This window comes from Numida meleagris, chromosome 5 (assembly GCF_002078875.1).
Source record: "Numida meleagris isolate 19003 breed g44 Domestic line chromosome 5, NumMel1.0, whole genome shotgun sequence".
Classification (NCBI taxonomy): Eukaryota; Metazoa; Chordata; class Aves; order Galliformes; family Numididae; genus Numida; species Numida meleagris.
The window spans coordinates 40,106,091-40,132,583 of NC_034413.1; the positions used below are offsets into that span (position 1 = coordinate 40,106,091).

At 37.9% G+C, this 26,493-nt stretch overlaps 2 protein-coding genes across 3 annotated transcripts in view; both read left to right on the forward strand.

The window, feature by feature from the left end:
- The window catches only part of ITGAV (integrin subunit alpha V), a 51,877-nt gene extending 36,183 nt beyond the window's left edge, over window positions 1-15,694 (forward strand). Inside the window, exons 22-31 of one of the 2 annotated variants that reach the window (XM_021400350.1) lie at window positions 282-361; window positions 3,428-3,508; window positions 4,502-4,607; window positions 5,494-5,652; window positions 6,948-7,061; window positions 7,905-8,018; window positions 8,111-8,218; window positions 9,212-9,334; window positions 9,721-9,830; window positions 12,184-15,694. In XM_021400350.1, the coding sequence (XP_021256025.1) occupies window positions 282-361; window positions 3,428-3,508; window positions 4,502-4,607; window positions 5,494-5,652; window positions 6,948-7,061; window positions 7,905-8,018; window positions 8,111-8,218; window positions 9,212-9,334; window positions 9,721-9,816 (981 nt within the window). In that variant the 3' untranslated portion in view covers window positions 9,817-9,830; window positions 12,184-15,694. Of the gene's footprint in view, window positions 1-281; window positions 362-3,427; window positions 3,509-4,501; window positions 4,608-5,493; window positions 5,653-6,947; window positions 7,062-7,904; window positions 8,019-8,110; window positions 8,219-9,211; window positions 9,335-9,720 lie in introns of both variants that reach the window. The other variant, XM_021400349.1, reaches the window with a different exon arrangement.
- The window catches only part of FAM171B (family with sequence similarity 171 member B), a 41,108-nt gene continuing 32,828 nt past the window's right edge, over window positions 18,214-26,493 (forward strand). Inside the window, exon 1 of the mRNA XM_021400351.1 lies at window positions 18,214-18,863. Coding sequence (XP_021256026.1) covers window positions 18,473-18,863 — 391 coding nt within the window. The 5' untranslated portion in view covers window positions 18,214-18,472. The remainder of the gene's footprint in view (window positions 18,864-26,493) is intronic.

Consider the following 26,493-nt stretch of genomic DNA (forward strand, 5'->3'; position numbering starts at 1 on the left):
ATGGATACTCAGTTATGCGTAAAAATAGCTGAAGCAAGGTGGTGAGCACGATGTACACTATATATTTCTGCTTTATGGTATTGATGCCTCGACTGAAATCTATAGAGAGAGGGGTATGTTTACAGCTGTGACAAACTGGACAAGTTTTACTTGCCAATTCTGAATGTGTTCTCTTTATGACCACATGCTCTAGCAATTTCATTGTAGTATAATAGTACTAAGAAGCTTTTATTTTGTATTTTATTGTACTTCCACTGAACCGTGGTGATTTTTTTCTAAAGCTGTTAGCTGGCCTGCGTTTCAGCGTGCACCAGCAATCTGAAATGGATACCTCTGTGAAGTTTGACTTGCAAATACGAAGGTATGGAAATCTGTGAATATGCACGATACCTGGTAGATAATGTGCTAAGTACATAGATCATGAACTGAGCAGTTATAGTTTAATGCTGGGACAATTGTGTGGTCTTTGCTTGGTAATATTTTTAAAAACTACACATTCTTCTATGAATTATGGTTTTTAAAATACAGGAAAGATACAGTTTTCTATTCAAATTTAGTTTCTTTTGCTTATAACTTACACAGGGCATGACACAAATTGCTGTTTTAATATTGCTGTTTTAATAATGGAGAACAAAACTATTTGAAATATTTCAAGACAAGCTGCATTTTTTGTACTTGCTGTAATCTCCTGACACAACTGTAATGCCACAGTATAATCTTTGTCTTTGGGTTTCTAGCCCTGTTTTAAAACTAATGTTTGAATGCCAGTTGCTTCTGATGTAAAATCAGAATTTCAAATTCTATGTATTTTGAGGATGAGAGATGTAGGTATTTTTGAAGATGCAATGCATATGATGGTCTAAGCAGATGCAATATGCAGTGAACCATTTTATGTGCTGTACAGTAGCTAGCGCAAAAGAGTTTAAAAGTTAAATTGAACAAAATATTTGGTATTTTTGTTAATTATAAGATAAGCACAGCACTTTAATATAAATGTGATATATAAATATGAATTTATATCTACTGATAATATTTGGAGATGTGATCAATGGGGACCTCTCTGCTCAAACAGTTTCCTGTTGCTTAACTGACCATACAAATGCAGTGTTTGTTTCTCCCTATAGTGGACCAGACCTTTTTTTTCACTCTCAATTAAGAGTTTCATTTTTCATATGCAATAAATAAATAATTCTCATATACATGCATTTTTCATCTCAAGAGTTAAGTAGCTTTAAGTCTGGAATTCTTTTTTAATGATACAGTAGTTTGCTATACTGATCAAAGTTCATGGCAGCATTAAACATCTCTTTGATCTTCTCATTGCTGTCTATTCAATTTTCTCCCTCTTTTCCAGCAGCTAGTAAGCTGTGCCAGTGACATGTGACTCTGGTTCTTTGCATAAAGTGATCTTCTTTGTGGCATATCAACTTATCTTTTTGATATATATGTCTGTGAGTACACTTGACTGGCTGAATTCCTCTCGTCAGAAGACACAAGACTATTTTTTTTAGTTGTTATGGTCCACATTTTGAGAGTGGAACGCTTTGAAGCTAGATGGCTCTTAAGAGAGTTCAGGTGTTACCACTAAGTAGTTTCCTCCCTAGTTTCTCCAAAACTTGGATTTTTTCATCAGGTTACCCTAGTCAGCATTCTACAGGGACTCAAGGGCATACTTTACTACTTTACTGGACGATGGTGTGATTTTTTTTTTTTTTTTATACATTTTCTCTTTCAGTCTTAATGTCATTCTTCAAATACCGTTCCCTTCTCTTCTTAGGGTCCTGGCTTTAGAAGAACATTGCATAGTGGAAAAGTGTTAGTGGCTTGGACATAGTCTTGCTGCTATCTATCTACCATGTTATTTGGGGTCCATCCGGTTGTCTGCTCTCTTTCAAGATCAGGCACTTAAGTAGCAGTCTCTGAATGTGAGAACAGTGATACAACTGAACATAGTCATCACAGTTAATAGTGACACACATTATCAAGGTGTTATCTTGAAGAGGTTTTAAAGATAACTGTAGTTGTTTTAAATCAACAAAGCTAGATTTCCAAAGCTTGCACAGTTTCGTAGTGGAAGAACTCTAGTCTCTGAAAGCATGAAGTATTTTCTGGTCAGGAAGAAAAGTCTTTTTTTTTTTTTTATTACAGCAGTACTGAAAAATAATACTGAGGATTTAAGATATTTTTAAAGGAAATATTTTGTTTTCACAGACAGAATAATGTTAAATGTTTAAGGAGACAAGGATCCCGTTCTCAGCCCCACTTTGAGTGGAATAGGAATGTTCTTTATATTTCTCTTGCTCTGTTTATAAACTAAGTCCAAAGGAACTTGTGTAAAAATGACTCTACACGCCCTAATATCTTGCAAATTATTTAGTAGGTCTGAGGTGTGGGAATTGGATGTTAACTAGACTCATCTACTGTTTCAAAGAACTGTGAAGATGGTAGGCAAAAGTAGCCCTAGCATAATTTTCTGCCTTGTGACTTGTCACGGTATTATCTAAGGGTCTGCGTCCGTGACAAGGGGAACAGGCCCGAAAGAAAAAAAAAAACGAGAAAAAAAGAGGAAGGAAAGGAAAAAAAAAATTGCCGGCGGTAAGGGCCAGCCCCCGGGCGGTCCTGTGGCTAAAGCGGCAGAGAAGCCGCGGAGCCGCCACCTGGGAAGACAAAGGGAAAGAGGGAAAAAAAAAAAAAAAAAAAAAAACAGCGGCACCAATCTGAGGAGGAACAACCAACTTTACTAAATATATCAAAATGAGGCTAGTAGAATTATATTAGAGAGTTTACAGGCTGAAAATCTTACACAGTAAACTGCAGGAGGACCACGTGCTTTCTCCGCCGGGCAGGAAGGAACAAACCCCGCGTCTCCCACGCGGCTTCACCACACCCCCCCCAACGCAAAGACCCCTGGGGAGTGCACCTCCTCCCCTCCCCCTCAGAGGGCCACACCAAAAAAGGTAGTTTGCAGTAATCAGGGAATTAACTCTTTAACTGCCCGTACCTTACATGATGTAATGATGTGGAATACCGACAACAAAAAATCACAAAACCATAACATGACTCAATCAAGGCCAAGTCTCCAGGCAAAATAGATGTTCTGAAGAGAAACTTGGGGTTTTGCTGGTTGTATAGTTGATGTTATTTAGCAGTTTCTTAGATGCAGCAGCTAAGAAGCAAAGTCAGCACTAGCTTTGTTCCCTCAGTTAACTTCTCTCTACAGAGAACTCAAACTGCACTGAAGGTGGGACTGGAATGCATGTAAGAACTTGGTGGAATGTACTTTTTAGTTTAATGTATTTTCTTTCCTACAGTGGCTCAGGAGTCATGTTCTGATGTTACATCCAATCACTTTTTTTTCCCGTTTTTATACTTGCTTTTAATACTTAGTTTATTTCATTTAATAAATTCCCCTTAATTTTCTTTGCAGTTCCAATCTGTTTGACAATCTAAGTCCAGTAGCATTCTATCAGGTTGACCTTGCCATTTCAGCAGCTGTTGAAATTAGAGGGTAAGGGTTGATACTATTATAATACATATTTTTTTTTCCTCAAGTAACCATTGTATGTTTGTTTCTTTATAATTCAGTAAACTTTCTTCCCGGTCTATCTGTGTTATTTTTCATGAAGTCATAGGGAGTTTTTAATCATAAAGAACATATCGTTCTCCAGCCACAATTTGGACTTGCCAATCTTAAATAATTCTGACTAATTGCAAAGCTAATGCCAGAAATGAGTTTCATTTCTGTTATTTTTGGGAGGCAGGGTGTGGGCTGGAGGAAAAACACATTTTCACTCATTTTCATAGTTGTACACATTTCTCCAGATTACTTTCCTCCCCCACAAACCTTTTCTAAATTTCAAAATCTTGTTAAAGATAAATTTGCAGTGGCTTCACCGTCTTCAATATTAAGCATGATATTAATATTGTCATGACTCCATTACCTTCATTACTTGTACTTATCAAATATATACTCCATAGCTAAAAGCTATACAGTCCTCTTGCTCAGTTAGTTAACTCAGATTCCTGACTTGTCAAATTTCCTGACTTGTTAAATTTCTATTATATTCATTTTCTGATCTTATTTTATGAGTATTTGGTAGAGTGCAGTGGAGGAAAAAAATGAAAAGCATTACTTACCCTAGCTTCACTCTTTTCAGTGCATGTTGAATTACTGTGATAACTATACTGATAAGTCATTACATCATGGATTTTACTCATTATTGAAATATTTCACGCTGTACGTTTCTTGGTGACAAGTATAGATCTTAAATCTTATAATGGTTTAATAAATGTTGTAGGGTGAATCCAAAGTTTCAAACACAAGTTTCATCTTACCATATAGAGAAGAAAATCGTACATTTAATACGCAATATAGTTTTTCATAGAGGCTGAAAAAATTGCAGATTGTATTTTAGGCATGTTGATTTTTTTGAGATGTTCTAGAGAACTGGATTTTATGTTTCATTATTGATTATAACTAATTGTTTGCTTCACTGTTTAGCGTGTCATCTCCTGATCACATATTCCTTCCTGTTGCAAATTGGCAGCCCAAGGAGAATCCAGAAACAGAAGATGATATAGGGCCTCTAGTTCAGCATATCTATGAGGTATGCAGTTATACTAATTTCAATTACATAGTTCCGTGATAATGAAAAAGAACGAAATCTTCAGTGTAGCTTTCTGCTGAAGTAGATTGTCTTCTTTTAATTTATTCTTCTGTAGAAACAAAGGCTTCGTTATGCTGGGTCAGTAACTAATATCTGCAAGAAGGGTTGGAATGCCTGCAATTACTGCAACAGAAGTGGCCAAATACAAGAGAACAATTTTTTTTTTTTAATAACATCATTACACATATTTTATTGTCTGTAAGATTTTCTAGCTCTTTGAAATGTAGAGAAAATATTTGAAGTACTTTGAACTGAGAAAATAACTCATGGCTGTAAATTATTTCACATTCTCATTAGTATTCCAGCTGTTCTGAATCATTGTTGTAAAAGTCTTGAACAATTTCAAGTATTTAAAACTTCCTTAAAAGAATGATCACAGCTTTAATCTAGACTATTTAATTAAACAAAACTGAGAGAGCTGTGTGAATACGAGTATTGGAAGTTCTTTAACTTATAAGAGGGCATTTATCTGGAGAAACTTAGGGGCATATGTTATCTGTGCTCAGAGTATCTTGACTGCAACTTGTACAGTGGCTGTGATTCATGATGACACTACAAAAACATTAATTCAAGGCAAAAAAATTAATGTTAAAAAGCTTTTCTTGGAAGATTTTTTTCTATCATATTACAGAAATAATTTCACGTTTTGACTATTGGGGGGCTGTAGTTTAGTTAGCATTTTTAGGTAAAGTTGTTGATGTTACTGCCTTAAGTTATTGGCACCTTCACGACAGTATCATCCGTGGCTGAAATGTAAACTAACCACTATATGTGCATTAACAAAAAAGTATTTTTTTACATCTGTTATTTTTATGTTCATAATCAGCTGAGAAACAATGGCCCAAGTGCTTTCAGCAAGGTGATGATGACTCTGCAGTGGCCTTACAAATACAAAAACTATACACTGTTGTATATTGTTCAGTATGACATTGATGGTCCCATGAACTGCACTTCTGATATGGAGATCAATCCATTGAAAATTAAGGTATATGGTACTTTTTTTTTGTTTGAGTGAAATGAAATATGTTTGTTTATTTGGAAAGACACTAAAAAGACCCCAGTCCCTCAAAATATCTAACACACTGAGCTGAGTTCTCTCTCTTGCTCTTGTCAAGGAGCAAGACCACAGTGTTTGATGGTACTTGTCAATGTACATGGTAGATGAAATAAAACGTAGATAACAGATTGCCAAACTAAAGATAAATTTGTGTCTGATTTCCTTTTGCTTTGTTCTTGAGAGCTATACTACCTGAGTTTCAAGTCTAAAGCAATGAAATTATGTTGAATGTAGTCTTAAAAACATTCCAAGTACTTCAGGGCTATTCATGTAAATTTTCTAGGTTTTATTTCTTGACAGAATTGCTTTATTTTTACTGTTAGTAGCTTTTCTGTTGCTTAGCCTCTTCCAAAGATCCCACCTTGGTCAATAGGTGTGTTTCAATGGGGCTTAAGTACATATTATTTTCTCCAGTGAAACAAGTGCCTTGTAAAGAGCAGAACAGAAGAAACTCCTTTTTCCTAGGTTGGAACAAAGAAACATCAGATAAAAAGCAGTAACTTTTGATTGAGAGTAGAGTTGAATCCTAAACTAACTTAGAAGTAGTAGTAAAAATTAGTTTTAGAAGAATCTAAGCAAATATATGTATAAAAAGATTTAGGGAAGATATTCATTGTATTAAACAGTAAAGAATATTCATGTATCCTTGATAATCAGAAAATAATCCTCCTATAAATTTCTTATTTAGAGGACAATTAGCATGGCTCTGCCTAGTCCCATATACAAATTTCAATTTTACATTTGGAATTTGTAAGGAAATAGTGAAATAACTTCTTAAACTTACTGTACACTTTTTCAAGTCTCTCTGTTGTATGTCTGTGTACACATGTACAGTGGTACATCAATACCATACTAGTGCTATTTTTTTCAGAGTTAAATCTGAAATGATGAGGAAAAATACTTAAAACAACATTACAAAATCAGATTTTTATTGCAATGTAAGTATTTTTATGTTTATTGTGCATTTGAAAATGTTTTGAGCTGAAGAATTAAGTTATTCTTAGTAGAAATTTAGCAGCGGTCTAGAAATGGCATGAGTAATGTTTTAATAACAGCTACAGTTGAAAGCAGGTTCTGAAGTACTGCAAAGCTTCACTAAGACAAAAAGAGGGGGAAACGTGATAAGTTCTGTCATTTTCTTGAACTTGCAACTGAACTTTCAAGTTTACAATTGTCTAAAGGCAAGAATTATTTATTGTTTGGGCTTCCTTGGTTTATCCTAGATTTCTGCTTCTAAAGATGATGATAAGAATGAAACATTTAGCAGGGAAGATAATCGCAATCATCGTATCAGTCGAAGAGATTTAACGGCCATTGAAGGAGACGTGCAAACTTTGGTAAGCTTTCTATGTTGACATATCCATAGTATGTTGGTTTTTAATGGAGAGATGAAAGCTCTGTGTGACAAAGTATTGTTTCAGAAAACATGCTAGAGCTTGTTCGTGTTTTAAAAGATAACGGACTAAGAGTCATATTCTCTGGAGCTGTGTGATGGGTTTTGTTTGTTTTTATTCTTCCACAATATGTACGTTTTTCTTATCGTAGTCATCCAATAATGTGTGTGGCTGCAGATTTGTGCTTTTGTAAGTTTTATGCCTTTAAGTACAGAAGTCCAGCCATTCAGTGTCAATTTTCTGTATGGCACTATTTCTTGAATTTGAAAACCAGTAGTTTCTAGGAGAAAGACTGGCAACACAGGTAAAACAGAAACAGATGAGTGCTGCTCTCATCGTCTTTGCTACTAGGAGTAGCTCATAGTTTATTTCAGTTAGTCAAGATTGAAGAGCAAAGTGTATTTTAATAGTTGCAGTTACTTAGCCCTGGGTTTTCCTACCGAAACACATGTGGAGGATGATAATGTAAATTGATCAGAAATGTCCTCCAGCCTGTAGAATTTTTTCTTTTCTTATGTATGTAGATAAAGAACATATCTTAAATCTACTGACAAAAGTTTCAGCTTTGGGATCCAAAAACGTAGAACTGGCTTTAGTAGTATCTTTCTAAATGTGAACTTACTGAATACTGTCAGTAGTCATTTAATATTGGTCTTTATTTAATATACTTAAATAGCTAATGGTGCATTGCCTAGAAAATAAAATAAATAAGTACCTATATAATGTCATTAACAAATTTTCAAATGTTTTCATCTTTCTTCTATCATTGCTATTTTTCATGTACAGGGCTGCGGAAATGCTGATTGTTTAAAGATAGTCTGCCAAGTTGGCCACCTGGAGAGGGGAAAGAGTGCAATATTGTATTTAAAATCACGACTTTGGACTCAAACATTCATGAATGTAGGTAATTGCGTACAGTATGTCCCTGCTTCTGAAAAACAGTGAGTGATTTTATGTACATAAACAATACTAACTTTGTTTTTCTTCTATAGAAAGAAAATCAGAATCACTCCTATTCCCTTAAATCATCTGCTTCATTCAGTGTTATAGAGTTCCCTTATAAGAACCTTTCCTTTGAAGACATCCACAATTCTACAGTGGTAAGTCATTTACATCCATCTTGAGTTAAAAAAAATAAATTATTTTGTGAATAATACAAAAAGAATGATTGTTCAATAGCTATTTGTGGCTTGGTATAATTCTAATTTTATCAAATATTTGATTCGTACATTAATTTCAGTTACATACAATTAAGTGTAAAAGAAAACATTTTGCACTAAAAATAGAGTTAACACTATTTGCAACTTTAAAGAATTAACAGAAAAATAAAAAAAAGGAAGTGATGGTGAACAGTTATAAGTATTCTTGTTAACATAAGTTTTGCTAGAGAAATATTTGATTTTGAAAATTGTGCTTTTCTGTACTAGCACTTAGAAGTCTAAATATTGGGCCTTGATTCGGTGTGAAACTTAAGACCATCTGTGCCCTAGAGAGGTTTGAAGAGAAAGGAATCAAGGTGCAAACAGGAAGAAAGACATGGGTAACTCCATTTGGCTGCCAGATTGAGTTTTTGGTTGCCATTATAGTGTAAAAGGTCTTAAAAGGGGCTTAAAAAGGACTGTGATGGCTTATTTTGGAATATAGTTCCTGATGGCTATTATTAACTGCTTTTTCGCTCCTAAAACTTGTGGAGCTGAATCCCCCCTGCCAAGGAATTTTAAGGAATTTTACCTTTTAAGGGGAGAAAAGAAAAGTACTGAATTATTTTTCTCTAATTTTCAAAACAATTCCAAAACACTACAGTTGTACTGAGAATCACCAAGCATTACAGAACACATGTTGCCATGGTATCACTGACTAAAGGGGAAAAAAAACAACAAACAATTCCTGAAAATCCTATTAAATTCGGGTCATTGAAGCCTTTTTGTCACTATTCTATGGCTGCTTCCTCACATTGGAGTGAAAAGTTAATTTGTGCTGGGTTAAGATTATTTTAATTACAATAGAAACCAGATAAGCAGTACTTAAAATGCATGAATGAACTCACAATTCAACTGCTGTGCAAAATGTGTTTTATTGTGTTTTTCTATTAGGTTACTACAAATATTACATGGGGCATTCAACCACAGCCTATGCCTGTGCCAGTGTGGGTTATAATTTTAGCTGTCCTAGCAGGATTATTGCTCTTGGCTGTTCTAGTGCTTGTTATGTACAGGGTAAGTACAGTATTGTTTAGTTTGGGGTTGTTTTCAGTACTACTGGTGTATTACTTCAAATAGTAGCAGCGGCTTGCAGAAATACCTTCTTTCCCTGGTGACCTGAATGTGTTAACTTTTTAGTTAGCCATAAAAACTTTTCCGCTTTGTCAAGAAGGAGTTGAATAATAAAAATGTCTGTAATTGTGCTGAAATAATCAGTTTAATTTCTCTATCTGGTGTTTATTGGCTTCGGAGGTCAGAAAAAAAACAAGAAAAACTGAATGGCAGGAGAAGATAATAACTGATCAGATAAAATCTGTTTAAGAAGCAGAAAGAAAGAGAAAAGATCTGTGTATATTTGAAAATCACACAGTTCAATTTCTCTATTGTTTTCTGAATTACAGATGGGCTTTTTCAAACGTGTGAGACCACCTCAAGAAGAACAAGAAAGAGAACAGCTGCAACCACATGAGAATGGGGAAGGAACATCAGAAGCTTAAGCAGAGTTTTATCTGTAAGACATTATAAAACTTTAAAATGGCTACATCTTAGTTTCAAATACAGGTTTCCCCCCCCCTTAAGGAAAAAAAAACACTCATGACTGCAAGAATGATGGTGTCAGAAGATATCAGCACAAACGCATTAAGAGCAATATATTTTAATCCTCCTTTTTGCATTAATCATGTCCATGTATGTGACTAATATGTCTGCACTGACTTGTGTGTGATAACCGTTAAGTAAAATATAGTGCTATGACTTTGCTTATTGGGATGTAGGATACATGTTTTTAACAGACCGATTTTACATGAGCTACTACACAGACTCCTTTTATACAGCTGAAGCCAACAGCTTCCACAGATACTTGAAAGATTACATTTTGTTTCAGTAGATACTTGTTTTTGTACACTACAGTTTTATTTCCCAACTCTTGAAAGCTAGTTGCACAAAAATGACCACAGCTTGTTTTACAAAACTCAAGAATATTCCTTGACCCATTAACTCTGATGGGGATTTTCCTCTTGCTCAAAAAATACAAAAAAGACTATTCATTGGAATCATAGACGTGATACCTGTTGTGCACTCTCATCCACTCTCCTGTCTAGTCATTTGCCTTGATTTTTCCCTCTAGATGTTACAGATACTGTTCTCCAGGCCCGAGGTCCCATAAAAAGGGGCTGAGCCTTCACCACAGGAAGTGAGGGGTAGAGGGCTGGAGATTATGTACTTTCTACATGGGACCTAGCGAAAAGATTCAGGGCAAGATCCAAAGACTGTGCTGTGTATTTCTATGGAGCAGGATCCATGTGTCCCACAGAATTCTTGGCAGCATGGTTCCTCTTAGGAACTACCAGGGACAAGATCTTGGACCGTGGCTGCCCACAGGCATGTCTGATGAGAAAAACTTTGTCCAAAGATCAAACTTCCACGTGGTTAGAAGTTTGAATCTGCATATTACTTGGGCCGAGTTACAGTTTTTGGCAAAGCAATGGAGGTTGGTTACCTGAGTGACATTTTACCTGATGCACCCTGGAGAAGCTGTTAATAATTCTCACATTCCATAGTTGACTACATCCAAGTGCAGGATATAGTGATAACAGGGACAGTTTAAACTACACTACGTGCCAGCCAAATGTATCTAAATTACATCAGTACTTTAGCTTCACTTTCACCTACCCTAAAAGAGTAGTGAGCTTGTCAAATGAAGCAGAGTATAGCTGGCAAAGTGAAAGGGTTTTAAAAGAAGGTTGCTCCAATTCATTTATTCATTGTACATTTGATTGCATGAAAGATGTTTAATTATGTTCAATGCATTTCATTGCCAGAAGAGACATTATTTCATTTCACTGATGGTTTATACACATACAAAAATGTGAGTGTGTTCAAGCCACTGTTTTTTGTTATTCTTAGCTTAATTCTCTCATTATTGGTCTAGTAAAACGAAGTCTCATATACTTACGAGAGCACACAAAACATTGTCTGTACGCATTTCAGTAAGTAAGTGCAAATTTAAGTAGGTATTTGGCTCGCACATGTAGCTGTGTTGCACAATTCTTAGAGTGGACATACTTAAACTGGTACAGAGATGCCTTATATGAGATTTGTTTATTCTCTATTCTGAAAAAGAATGCAGCCACATACAGAAAGAAACATTCCTACTGTAATTATACTGATGTGATTTCTGTGTAAACAAGTTCTTAGAGGGACAAAAAATCGTTTTGTAATTTGTGGTTTTTATTCAAATCTGTATCTCTCCCAGAAATACTGCAATACCCGGTAAACCCAGAATTATCTGAAATGAACAGTTTGATTTGACTTTCATTTCTGCCTCCTTTCTGAGATGTAAAATCCACAGAGGGCTTTCATTGTTAAGTCTGTTCTTAGTCACTAGACCATGATGGCATTTGAGTCATTAAGGGAGACAGCAGAAAGGTTGTGAGTGCCAGTTCGTATATCACGTCTTGGCTTGCATATTTATCCATGCACATGTTTTTTATTTTAGACAAGTTGTTTAGATCTAATAGTTTATTTGAGAGAATATAGGACAAAATTCTGTTTTCACTGAATTTTCCAGGTCTTTCTTCTGACCAAGGTAATTCTTTTGCATTTGCTTCTAGTTTTGTTATTAGTAATATAGTAAGGAACTGGGAGTCAGGCTTTGATCCTGGCCTCAAAATGTGACTTTCATAACACAATTGTAGTTATTTACATAGGTTTCTATTTCTCACACCTTGTCAATTTATTATCTATGTGCAAGAAGATCATTTTTCCCAGTCTTAATCTTAGTAGGTTAAGAGGTTTAAGGGACTGCCAGACAGATCAATAGCTCTAATTATTATGTGTGTTTCTTCCTTACGTGTACATAACAGGTTGACTTGAAATTTATTAGACTACTTGCACGTCTAGGCACTATAAGGAGATGAGAAAAAACCACAAAACAAAACATGGTCAAGATCTCTTCAGCTGACATGGAAGGGGTTTTGTAGCCCTGTTAATGTCAGTGCTATCTACGTCTTAATTTTACTGTGGCAACTGGAAACTCATTTTGCTGTTTTTCAAGATAAAGAGGTACATTTTATTGGTACATCTGCTGTAGTTATGGAAAGTTTCTTTCATTTACTGAAGTTACATAAAAGACTTATTTAAATGATTTTTATTTTCTGACATTCTACTTGAGAATAAATGCAAATAATTACTTTTCCCACATCCACTAATTTCCAATTTGATCGGTTAAAGAAAGAAAAGTAGCATACATAAATGGAGCATACAGGTAACTTTGTGAACATAAATAGATATAACATCCCAAATTCACTTAAAAGTGACATTCTTTCAGGAGGGTTCTGAACACAACACTTTTCTGAAGGGATGTACAAGCAATCTTTGATTTTGCATTTTAGATTTGGCAGTACAATTAAGGAAAATATATATGCACTTGTGTCACTATAAATTTTATAGTGGCTTACAGGCATTGATGTATTCTTATAGCACATATTTTAGAGAGATGTTAAAACTTTTAAATAAACTTTAAAAATGTATTTTGGAATGAAATCAATGCCCTTGAGTCAAAACTAGTGCAAATAAGATGCATACTGCAAGCATCAAAAAAAAGAAGCCAACACAAATACAGTATCAGGTAATTGACTTAGCCTTCTTTTGAGAGAGTTATGTTTCAGAAGCATAATTTTTATGTATATAATATTGGCAACTATGTAATTCTTTAGCCAATGAAAACATTTTAAAGTGTTATATCTTTTATAATGAAATATGAAATTCTATAACTGCTCCAGTTTACAATTATTGCAGCATCTCATGATGCACACTAGAAGGTGATTTATATTTAAAAATGCATATTGTCTGGTATAATATTTGACAATATTTAGAAAATGTAAAGAGAAGAACGTAATTGATAGGTCATTTCTTTCAAGAAACACTACCAAATTGAGATAGCTTTTGTTTAAGCATGACTGCAGAGTCAGACGTTTATCAACATGAGTAGAAATAATTGAGAAATGTTGACAGGTTTTAGTACCAAGTTTATAATTTTACTTGTCCCATTTTTCTGTTCTAAATTTCGATTGACGTATGGACCTTTGATTCGTATAATGCTTATGAAACTCTAAGAAAGTTTATTATACATGTACTTATTTTATAAAACATTTATTCCAAGCAAAGGCTTCAATGTTTAGATGTTTCTAAATTTGTGTCCATGGTTAAAAAGTCATTTAGCTAAACTCTCATGGGTATTTAAAAAATATTTTAGCTGTAATCAGCATGTTCTTGGTCCTTTGAAGGATTCTTGTTGCACTTTGATTTTCTGCAACACTGAGGCCTGCTGATGGTTATCCTTGGGCCCTGCAGTATTTTTCCCATACCGTCCCAAATAGTCTTGGAGCAACATTACACTGGTGAAAATCCAGTTAGTTTTTACCTTTGGTCTGTGTTAAGACCTATTCCATAGTCCAATGAAATCACAGAAAACCTGACATTCACTGCAATTGTCTTTCAGTTACACTTTTTGTGTTCAATGCTGTTGACGGTTAATGAGGAAGGAAAAAAAAGGAATTTATGAAAGGAAAATGGAAGTCCAGTATAAAAAGCAGTTGGCAGACCACTGATGAGCATTATGGTAAAGGGAGAGTTTTTTGTTTGATTGAGTGATGGGATGAACCCATAACTGCTGGCAGTGGCCTTTTATTACAAACAAATGCCACACACTGGAGCATGATTCTATGCTGAGTTCTACTGATTCTCACTGATGGGAGTGGAATCTGAATTCTTTGGTACCGAATCTCTAGCTTCTAATTCCCAAGTGCAATATAACACGATCAGAACTAGTTCACTGTCAAGATGTTTGGTTTTGTCTGTCTAGGAAAGGATGTAGCATTTGTTGACTTGCAGTGGTCAATATTTTTAAGAACTTTAACAAAACCAGTGTGTTAAAATGACGTGATAAATGAATGGTGTAGAAAGGTGTTGATCACCCACATTGGGTGAAACAAGATGTATATTCTAAAGTGTATCCATTACTAACTGTCGAATTATTGAGAATTGGTACAATATTCTTTAAGTCCACTGCTGAAAATATGACTAGAGACTGTACAACAATGGGTTTGAGTCTGTAGTGCCACTGCTGTTTCATAGAATGTTGGTCTTTTTTTTTTCCCATTGTGTAAAATTTTTAAATAATAACTCAAGAAACTTAGCATTACATGCAGCGATCTCTCCAGATATGCTTCATTAAGATTGAATAACTCATCCTTTGGCTTTAGTAAAGTCAATGAAGATCTGATGTAGCATTTGAGACTTCAAAAAATGTTTTCAGGTTTAGGTGGCCCACTCTAGTCCAGGAAGGCAACTGGTATTTGCTAAGATACAAATATGTTGAAAACGCAACATTGTATTTCTTGGTAATAGAATTTTTGCATTGATTTTTTGCTCGTGCATTAAATCAGTATAGCATTGTTTGCACAGGCAGAAAATTAACGTACTAATGAGACTGCTGCATTTTGGGTTTCTTAGTTATGTAGTAAATATTTGTGATGAATGGGAATATTTTCAGTAACTATGAACTTGTTTCCAAGGTCTTCGGTACATTTAAAGAGAGCAATATACATTTGAGGTCACCTTATTTTTATTAAATTATAAACCTTGCAAAAAACGTGGGTATTATAGCACAGTAATTTTGTACTGATATCAAAAATAGCTATTAAGCTATGGTTTACTTTTCAATGCATTCTCTTCATCTTAATTGAAAATTGATTTTATTAAGTTGTATTTTTCTACATGTGTATTAAATTTCAAAATATTGTCGGATAACCTGTTTGAGAAATGTATTTTAAGTATTGAGTTGATTTTGTTGTTTAGAATTTTGGAATAAAATACCTCTTAACTAACATGGCTTCCTTCTTTATTATTCCTAGATTATTTAAAAATATGTATCTAATTTGCCTTAAAGTACATGTTTACAACCACCATTACGTACTAACCATGAAAAGGTCATATTTACATAACTTTTACATTTTTAGCTAAAACAGTGTGTGTTAACTTTGAGTCAAAAGAATCCATAGTCACAAGCAAAAATGAGGATCTGATCAGAAAGAATTTTCTCTTGTCACAAAAAAACACAACTCTCCTACAGAAATTTCCATGTACCAAAAGTAATTAGCTCAGATTTTGTAGTTGTTGCATCATTGTTGAAAATATTCAATTCTTGTTATTTGTTCAGAAAAATTCTCAGAATTATTGTGTTGGGTTTTTGTTGTTGTTGTTGTGTTCTTAGGCTAATTTTATTTTAGGATTACAGTCTGTCTAATTAACAATCATCCTTGTGAACGGGGAGACAGCAAATACTTCGTGTCACAATAAAGGCATACACTGTTATTTCCCATTGATTGAACATTTGTTTGTTTAGAAATAAATGTTGGCATTTGTGAACACTTGAGAAAAACTCCAAAACTGGGTTACCTGGCTTGTTACTAGAGAATTTGTTGACAGAAAGATAATGATGAAAAAGGACACTGAAATAATGAAAAACTGCTTATTGTGTTTTAATTAACATCTTTCTGTGACTTTACAATAGCTACGCTTAATGCATGTACAAAACATTATGGCAACAGTCAAAACATTCTTCTGAGTGTTTTTTCAATACATGGTGCAGCCAGCACAGGCCTAGTTTTGGATAGCTTCAGTTAGCTATCAGCATAGTGATTGCTATATCTGTATAGCAGTTCTGAAACAATGCATGATTGAGAAATTAATGACAACGACTGTATCAGTACAGCAACATGGGAACAGAGAGTGGTTTTTTTCAAAGTTTTTCTGTCTTATGCCATAACCACCTTAAAGAAAATGATGGCCCATATCTTGAGGTTATTTACACCAACAGAACTCTACTATCTCCAGTTCAGTTATGCTGCTTCACATGTTCTGGGTTTTTAAGTTACTGGTATATTAATAAATATGAGCATATAAATGCATTTTTAAATTACCTGTTCAAGTAATTCACGAACGTGGTGAAAACTGAGACTTTTTTTTTTTTTGAGCATTTGTATGAACCTCTTACAAAGAGTTAGGATTAGTGCTGTCAGAAGGCCATAGTCACACAAGGTATTTCAGAAACAATCTGTTTTGTTACATCTTGCAGATAAACCTTCTGCACATTGCGTGCTGAGCCATTATTTCATTTCACAGACATATAGGACTTGCCAAGACTAACCTTGCAGGGCCCAAATACGTAACACAGACCTTCAAATGTAAGAAGCTAAAAAGACATACCTGGTCTTTACAACTACACATGCAGACCATGTCTACTTGTTACTTCTATTACATATCTACATTTACATTTTGTGTTCATTTGTACCTGCTTTTCAGTCTCTGACAAAATATTACCAGATGCCATATTACATCCCTTCAGTGGTTAATGATGTGCAGAGATCTTGTAATCTATTCAAATTATGAAAAATGTGTGACCAACCTTTGGAGACTGCAGGAGTTTCTGCCAGACATATTACCTCAAATAAATACTCAGGAAGGTGAAAAAGATTACTTATTATCAGATTTCAACCTTTTTAAAAAGAAAATTTGGCTAAGAAACTATACATTTGATTGTGATTTTTCATACTTTCTGAACTTCATGTTATTGTTTGTACTCTCTAGGGTATGCAAGTCCCTTTTCAGAGGTTTATCTAAATGCAGTACCAACACCAAATTTCCATATGACACTTCCTTTTATGAACCGTTTTCAACAATATCATCTTTCAACACACTCTTAACGGATTTATTACAGAACTTTATAAATGATTAATTATGCATATTCACACTATCAACATTAATTTAAAATGTTGCAGCTGCAAATGGGTTAAACCATCCATCTCCAAATAAACTTGATGTATCTTTTTTTCTAAGAGCCCAACCATTTAGGAATGAACATCTACTTGACCCACACTCACCCAATACCACACACCCGCTCATCAGACATTAATTAACAAAGGAAACAAATTGCTTAAAGCTTTTAGATAGCTTTCTGTGGATCCCTTTCCTTCCTCTTAACATACAATGGCACAGGGATTCAAAAATGAATTTAACTGTAGCAAAGGCTGTGCAGAAACAGGACCCTTTTCTTTGCCCAGATAAAAGGTTGAATAGGAAGCTGGTTAAGAGGATGCTTCCTGGGCAAACGGGGACTGAGCAAGAGAGAATCTCTCCTCTTTGTGAGCTGCTAGAGGAGAGTTCCAAACCAGCAAATGATGGTTGCATTCTGTGCCCTTTTGCTTAGTTCAAATAAAGATCCCTTCAAAAGAAATAGTTTCCACAGTATGTATTTTTCAGTGTTGATGAAGAAGAGGGAGACCAATGTACTCAAACTATTGTAAAGAGAAGTAAAGAATGTTACCTGTTGAGGTGGCTGTATGTTTCCCATTGCAGCACAGTTTGTCCATAAGGCATGAGTGGCTGAAGTTGTATTTTTCAGCAAACTCTCAGCAACCGTAACAAAATTGTATTTTCAGTGACAGCTCCAAATCTATATGAAGTCATTGTTAATGCCAATGAAACAACCACATTGTACTGTACAGAATGACATTAAATTATAAGAAAAATATATTATTTTTTCTTAGATTTATTAAGAAATCCCCAGAAAATATACACTGTAATCTGTGGGAGAAGTGACATTCTTCCACAGTTTGTAATTCTGTTCCACTCCTTTTCCACTACATAGAAGAAATCTTCTGAAATCTGAACACTACAGTTTGGCCTGGTATCTCACTATGGTTAAAGTAAAGACCTTTATTTGGCTATTTTGAAATTTAATTAAAGAGAAGTAAATTTCAAAGCAGTTTTATACTTTCTGAAGAAACTTGTTTACTACTGAAGCAACACATGGAAAAGCTTCAACACCTGCCTCTCTGAAATCAGGGCACGGCCACGCTGGTGCTGGAAATTCACTGTGAGGCGGTCCCGACATGTTTTCAGTACTTAACCCTGCAGATGACTGACACTGTTCACTCAGAGGACGGTGAGGCCCCTGGCGCTGCTGCCCAGAGAAGTGGTTTACCGCGTAAAACGCTCTGCTCCCTGGCAACAGAGACAGGACAGAGGGAACGGCCCCAGGCTGCGCCGGGGGAGGCTGGGGTCGGGTGTTAGGAAAAAGAAAGAGCGGGGATGCATTGCAACGGGCTGCCCAGGCAGGTGGAGGGATCACCGTCCTCGGAGGTGCTCAGGCAAACCGTGGATGCAGAGCAAAGGGACAGAGCGGCGACGGAGCACCGCAGCTCCAGCACCGCCCTCCGGGCGGCCCCGCCCCGGCACGTACCGGAGGGGGCGGGCGCCGCGGCCGCTCGGTGTCGGAGCTCCCGGTGTGGTGCTAGCCCGCGATGCTCCTCCGCTGCCCGCGGGCTGCCCGCCATGCCGGGGACCCGCGGGCTGCCCCCCTCCCTGCTCCTGGCACTGGTGCTGCTGCTGCTGCGAAGCCGGCCTACAGCTGCCGCCGCCACCCGCCCGCAGCCGGAGCGGGCGGCGCTGCCGGGGGAACCCCCTGCCGCGGCGGCCTCAGGTAACGACCCCGGACCTGTCGTCGCTTCCCGCCTTCCCTAAGGAGAATCCTCCTTGCCATCCGCGGGGCGCACGGGGCGGCATCGCCGCGGGGATGGCGACCCCGAGGAGCCCCGTTTCTGCGAGGCGTTAAAATGGTGCGGGGGAGGGAAGCGGCTGTCGCATAGGGTCGGGCGGAGCGGGGCTGTGCCGGTGCAGAGCCTGCCGTACCTGCGCGGGGGATGCGGGAGCGGAGCGGAGCGGGATCCATCTTTGATAACGCAGCTGCCCCGCGGCGGGAGGGGAGGGGAGTGCGCGGTGCGCCCCGCGAGATGCCGTCCTCAGCCGGCGCCGGGCGGCCGTGTCACCGCCTGCTGCGAACATATCCCCTCGCAGAGCTGCGGCCCTGACAAGGTATCTATTCACCCTCGCGTTTGTAGATACGTTCTGAAGCCTTAATGGCTCGAGTTAGGGGGAGGCTAACGTTTTTCTTGACATATTGCCTTTTGCCAGAGGATCCCAGAGTGGTTTTAGGCATTAATTATTGAAGCTCTTTTAGCACCCGGGCTCCATTTGGGGGTTTCAGTGAAGCATATGCTTGGTTCTGGCGCGTGTGCGTGTTTCTATTTCCATCTGACTCCGAGAAGGTAGACCGTGTTCTTAGCTTTAGGCATATGGTTAGCATTTCTGCTGAACCGAATCACATGTACACTGAAGGATGTATGTTAATTGGGAAACAAGCAAAAAGGAGGGGAAAAAAAAGGTCCTGAATTATGGTCTTGTAACTTCTTAAATGTGGGAAGCAAGAAGCCACATTTGGTGGAATGTGAACACACACTTGAATGTTCCTGATACATGCTTAAGAATTTCTTCATTTAATTTTTGTGGTTTATTCCTTGCTTTTTTATATATATATTGTTTTAAACCAAAAGGCCTAAACTTTAGGACTGTAAAGAAAGCTGTTCGGTGGGCAGCATGGTTCTACCTTCAACTTTTGACCCGATTTTCTCATTATTTTGGCTTTCTCCTTGTTTTCAGAGGAATGTAGCATGCATCACTAGTACGCCTCTGTAAAAAGGCGCTGTCAGCATTTCTACCTTGTGCAGACAACGTTTTGCTGATTAAAACTAGCAAAAAAGACACTTTTTATAATTCACTGATTTTACTGGGTCTTGTATATTGATTTTGCTTTGAGAAGCTCTAGGACCTTACTATAATCAGTCCTGCCAAAATCCCTGTGGTACCCAGTCTGACCCCAGCACCACTGGTTCACATTTGTGGCCATTGCAGATCCATGTGCCCAGTGGCACATTCAGTTGCAATTCCCAGTTGTTTTGCTTTATTTGTTTACTGTGTTTCACGGTTTTGCAAGTCCTGAAATGGTAGTATAGGATGTAGCTTTCATAATCAGTCCCACCTTACAAATGTTAGGAACAGTCATTTGTGCTGTGCCTTGGTATTTGTTTATGTCATGTACAAGCACAGCTACAGCTTTGTTTCACTCGTTGGCTGGCTTTCTAAATCATCTTGCTTTTTTTTTTTCTTTCATAACAAATTGATAAAACCTACAGTAATTAATCTGCAAAAGCAACAAACTAATCACCATCAGGAAACCTACTATGAAATCTGCTAAGCTCTGCTGTATTTCATGTGGCATTTCCTTTCGGTGCAGTACTATAGGTAATTTTTGTTATCTTTATGCTTCTGAAATTTTAAAAAACAAGAGCTTGACTCTGGACCAGGATTTATCAGATGTTCATGTCCCGCCCCCCCCCCCCCCAACCCCCCAGTGAACTCTCCTTGTGATGGCTTACTGCCGAAAGGCAGGCAGGATAAATGGCTGTTGCTCTGCCCACTGGAGCCTGGCAGCAGAGTTTTCCCTAAGGGCAGTGCTCTGAAAGGCCGCTCCTGCAGCAGCTGCAGGCCCTGTGCTGGATCTCTCCAGGCAAGTGAAAGAGGAGAAATCTGAGTTTGGGTTTATGCTGGTTGTTTGTGATTCCAGCGTTGAAAGGGAGAAGGAACCATAACCTCCTAGAGCAGAGAAGGCACAGAGCTGATGTTGGAGTTCACAACCTTTTCTTGTTTGATGCTCCGGTATCCATGTCCCTGCTCTGTCCAGGCTAATTATGCAGTTTTACAGATCAATTCCCTCCTGGCTTAACGAACTTCTGCCAGCATAATTAACATGCTGCTCGGGAAGAGATGCGCACGTCTGCACAGCTGTGTATGAAGATGCTGGGGTGCACACTACTGCTAATGTGGAAGTGAAGCAACAAGGAGGCCGCTGGACATGATTGAATAGTTGTTTTGTTCTCCTCCTCTTTCTTCTCCCTTAAAAACAACAACAAACCCACCACTGCCAGAAGAAATAAGGAAGTACTGAAGGCTAGGCGATGAAAACATGTGCGACAGAGACTTGCTTCAAGAAGTTACTCTGACTCACGCTATGTAATGAATGTAGCTATTCTTCCAAGTTTTAGAAAAAAGTATTCTGGAAGAGAAAGCCAGCCTTTGTGGTGAAGGTGCTGACTGCCAGAGTGGAGAGCCTGTCTTAGTTCCTTGTTATTCATAGGAGTTTTTCCATTTTCTGTACGGCAGTTCAGACATTTGGGCTTTGGTGTGCAGCGGTGATCAAAGCGAAGTCAGTGCAAGCTTCAAATACTCAGCACTGAGGTCTGCGAGCCTGAGCACAGGATTCAGGAGGCAGTAAATTGTAGTCGTGGCTTTGATCCTGGAAAATGTTATTTATTTTTTTTCTTTGCTAATGTGTATCAATACGCATCCTTTGCAGGAGGTCTGGGGTTGTGTTTGTCAGTGTTTAAGAAGCATGGATGTTCTGGAAGTGGTGCGTTGTTAATCTCTTTATAATGCAGATTCTGTGCAATAAACAGAGAAGAGACCCCTAATTACATAAGTGACTCTTAACTGTCATCCGTTCTGTGGCAGATCTGATGTGTACTGAATGAACAATGCTGGGAAAAAACAGCCATTGTGTAAGTAGGTGCTATCACATTGTGTGTAAATAAATAGGAAGACGTGCACCGTATTAATGTTGGATTTTTTTTTTTGAGACCTTAAATTAGGTTTGAGCTGTGTTGAAGAATATTAATTATCATGTCCTTAAGTATATGTCATATCACTGTATGTTCTGCTCTGTGGGTACTTGCCGTACCCTTTAAGATCCCAGTGTCAACAAGAAAAGACTTGCCATCCTATTTATTATAAATCATCTCCAATCTACATTATATTATGGACTTCAGGGAAAAGAAATTTATTTATTTTGCATTTCTTTCGCTGTTTTTTTTTTTTTTTTATGGCAAGTGGCCTTGTACATGACAGAAGACCAGCTTGGTTTTTTGCTGGGGTGAAATGCAAGTGGTAGCGCTGATAAGAGGAATACTTGAATGCTGGGAAACCCTGAAGAAAATAAGAGGTTACTTTTGTCCCCATGGAGGGCAGATACTATGTCTGGATGCTGCATGTGCAATTGGATTCTGTGCCTGTTTCTCAGTATTATCTATTTGCATCTGATAATAAGTTGCTATATAATTTGAAGCAGTGTTCTGGATGAGAGAATTCTCACTAACAATTTTTTTTTTTTTTTACTTTCTTTGTATGTTGTCTTATGTGTTCTGATCATTCAAGGAGGAGGTAACTTTCCTGTGTGTCCTTTCTTTTGAGATACTGAAACAAAAATATTTCTGACACCATCTTGTGTGACTGGCTGCTTTTCTAATCTTTGCTTTTGATGTTTGTTTTCAGTAGTGAAACATTTTTCCTAATGATACAACAGTGTATAGATGGTTATTAAGTACTCAGAACAGCATTTTGTCAATCTAGTTTGAGTTAGTGATAATAAATTGTCATGCACTTTTGTTTTAATAATACAGAGCTGTGTGAATGGTTGGTTTGTTGCTTGGTGGAACAAAGCTGGGGTGTCTTGCCCCTATAGGCACTGGGCAGGGGATTAGTAGGGCAGGAATAAACCCAGTGCTGCTTTAGAGCTTCTGTTGCAGGCAGAGACCCTGAGAAAACGAGTAAGGGGTTAAAAGCTGTATAGGAGATGGTGTAGTGTTCTTATTAAGAAGAAAATTGAGCAATTTTAACGTCTAGCTAAACAAGACACTTTGTGCTCAGAAAGTCAGGGCTCTCTAGTTAGTGAGCTCTGATCAGCTTTGGGGTTAATTGTTTTAGACAACCGGGAAAATATTTTTCTTACCCACTTGGTCCTGGAATGTAACTGGTGTTGGGGGAGGTGATCTATTTTTAAGTTGTCAAAGCTTATGAATTAAGTTGTACTAATTGTTTCCTATTTGGACATGGAGAAGGTAGTTGAGGATTTTTGAAATAAGAGATTTTTTTAATGGTTTAAATTATTTCAGATGTAAACGTTTGTTGGGAATCAGTATGTTTCTTATACAAAAAACCTTCATGAAACTTAGGAATGGCTAAGTTTCGATATGGTGGAAAATAATTCATTATTTAAAAAGAACTGCAAAAGTATTACATGCACACACCAACAAAATGATTTTGTGCAAACAGCAATAAAAAATCAAACAACCACCTGCACCTCCTTGATAGAAGCTTGGAAAAGAGTTATTTAGTTGCTGTTGAGTTTTCTCAGCCTCTGACATCTGTAATAATGTTTTCTCAGGTGAGTATGCAGAGAAAGAATGCAAGTCTTAAATTTGTCCTGACTTATTAGACCTGATGGTCTTAAGTGACTTAGCTTTCTGTGCTGCTCTAAAGCTTAGTAGTAGGACAAAACACAAGGAAGGGCATTAGGACACAGAGAGGTGATAAAGCATTTGTAGCTTGAGTCAAAAGGGAGTCATGAAAAAAGAGATGATTTCATTTATTTGTTCGTGTGTTCCACAGTTTAAGCCACTCAGTTCCTAATGGAAGAAAAAGAAGAGTATGCAGTTTGCTATGGTTGAACACAAAGAAAAAAACTTGCACTTTGCTAATGAGAAACTTGTATTGATTAAAAATAATAATAATAAAAAAAAGAGCTGGGAGAAGGACGGGCAGGATTGAGTATTTATGAAAATGGGATCCATGGTTCCACCCAACAGAAATGGCAGGAAGCGGGAGCCATCAGTGATGGCAGGAAGCTATGGATTGCAAGTGGTAGTTTTTGCAGTTCTTTGTTTTGTTCAAGTTTCATTGCTTCTCCTAGTCTGTTGGCAGACAACACACCATCGAAGATCAATTGATATGTAAAAAACATTCACCGAGTTGCTGTCATGCTGAAAAAAAGACAGTTTAAGGATTTGGAATACAACTGCTATCTGTGTCACTGGGGATCTGTGGTACGCTTCAACTGTGAGCTAGCTGAGTGGATGAAGTCTCCGAAGACAGAGGCAAAGATCTGAGAGGAAAGCTTACTCAGAATGAACCTCATATTTGGCATTAAAAAAAAGTGAATTACTGTGTCATCTAGAAAACTGCATATTTTTTATCATCACTGTACCCTGCTGTAATGAATGAGGATTTGAGGTATGATGTGATAGAACAGGTGAGTCCTCTGTATTACTACTGATTTAGTTCTGGATTTATAGGTAGAGCAATCCAGTGTGTCATTGGAGCACCCAGATCCATTGATTAGGAATTTCCTTTGCAATGTAAAGGTTAATGCACTTTCGAATTATGCTTCTGTGTTCTGTAGGATGAAACCACCACCAGCTCTAGCTTGTCCTACGTAATTTGGTTGGAGAGGATATAGCCACCAGAATTTCAGCACACCTTGTGCATGCTCCTAAACTTTATCTTCCCCACATCTACAGGAAACAGTGTCTGTCGGGCTGCAGAGGGGCTATTGCACTTCCTGCTTTGCACTCATTGTTTCAGAGGAAACATGAGGCTTGAAATTTTGGTGATAGCACGTTTGAAGTGAGGATATGAATGCGCACAGCTGTACAATCAGCAGCAAGGAAGTGTTTGGTGAAATGACCTCTGCTAGGGTACTTAAGGGTGTAAGTCTCAAGGGAATGAATTAATTTTTAGCGGTGCCTTCTGTCCCTAAGTCTGGTGTTTAGTAAGGAAGACTTCACTCAGTCTGTGCCTCATTGGTTTGGTTGCATTCCAGGTCTGTTCAGGAGAAGAGCTGGGTCTCTGGCCAAATGCGGTCTATCAAAGCTGTGTCTGAGACTGGCACAAATGAAACAAATGCTTCTATGGGCCTCACCGTATTCATTCCACCTCTGCAGAAGAGATGATCTGGCAGATACCCTATTTGGGAGAAAGGTTGTTCAAGATGTGATGCTGCTCCCATATGAGAGGGCACGCTTAAACTGTTGCATGAGCAAGCTCTTGTGACCAGGAGCGGATAGCAGCAGACACAGCCTGTTGTGCGAAGGGCACTCTGAAAGTACCCATTGCCTTAAACACTGCTTCCTTGTTAGAACCCAGGACTCTGTGCCACACCAGTGGTTCTGTCAAGCAACAAACTATCATATGCTATGAATTGCACGAGAAGTTGTCAAATCTGGAGATGATGTGAAAAGACCTTCCTTCTCCCTGCTCAGTTGGACCAGCTGCTCAGACTGGTAGTTTCCAAATGATTCTGCTGTCCTCTGACTGGTAGCACATTATGTATTCTTAAAAACAGATTACTGGCAGCTCTGCAGATTATTGTTTGCGTGTGCTATGACCCCAGTGATGTGTTTTCCTGTCTGATGTAGTTCCTGGGAGCCATCCTGCATGACCTGCTAGGGCTAGCAGGGCTGGGGAGTGAGATTCCTTACTGTCTGTGTATGCCTAAGCCCCCTAAGGCACACCAAGTGCAGACATGAATCCTGTCAGGTTCCCTTTCTGCTCTTACTCCTTCCCCTGCAGTTTCTTGTCTTTCTTTCTCTTTCCTCCAGGCTGTGATTAAACTTTACTATATGGGCCCAGAAAGAGTCCCCAGTGACTGAAAGGCAGAAATGGTCAGATTTGAAGGCACAATTGTTACCCTTTTCAATGTGAGTATGAGACGTTAGGTTACGGGGTCAGATCCCCCTGCTGGGCCTTCCGTGGGACCCTCCTCACTTCAGCATTCTGCATCTACTTTTGATAGTGCTGACTAAGATGGTGCAGTCATACCAGTGGAAGAGGCCTGAGCTGGCCTCTCGTTGAAATGACTTGGAAATAAATTGTGGCTCTGGGTAGGTTAGAGAGTAGGAAAAACATTTTAGGCCCTCTGTCTTCAGATTTTTTCCATTTTGAAAGATTTAGACGGTGTTGCTGTGGGTCTCATGTGAACTACTGCCTGCTGTAGCAGGTTTCCCTGCAAATGGTGGATTAATAGCTGTGGTGACGTTTATATTGAATGTGGTGAGTGTAGGCAGATATTGAGCCATTTGCATTAGGACACAGAGCAGCGCACTCTCACTGAAGTGCGCTATTGACATGACCAGTGCACCCCAAAAGAGCTGTAAGGTTTGTACAGCGTGGTTTGATTAGTGTGTGCTTCAGTTTGTGGATCTGAGTGTTCGCTTGGATGCTTTGGCTGAGAGCAGTGGAGTCGTAGCCAGATAAATTGGTGCATTGACCTGTTAGCACACAGCATGTTCTACAGAAAATAATTAGATCTAGCTTTTCAAGTTTCTACATGATCAATAATAGTTCATCTGCTTCCTCTGGAATGTTTTCCTATGGTCGACCTATCT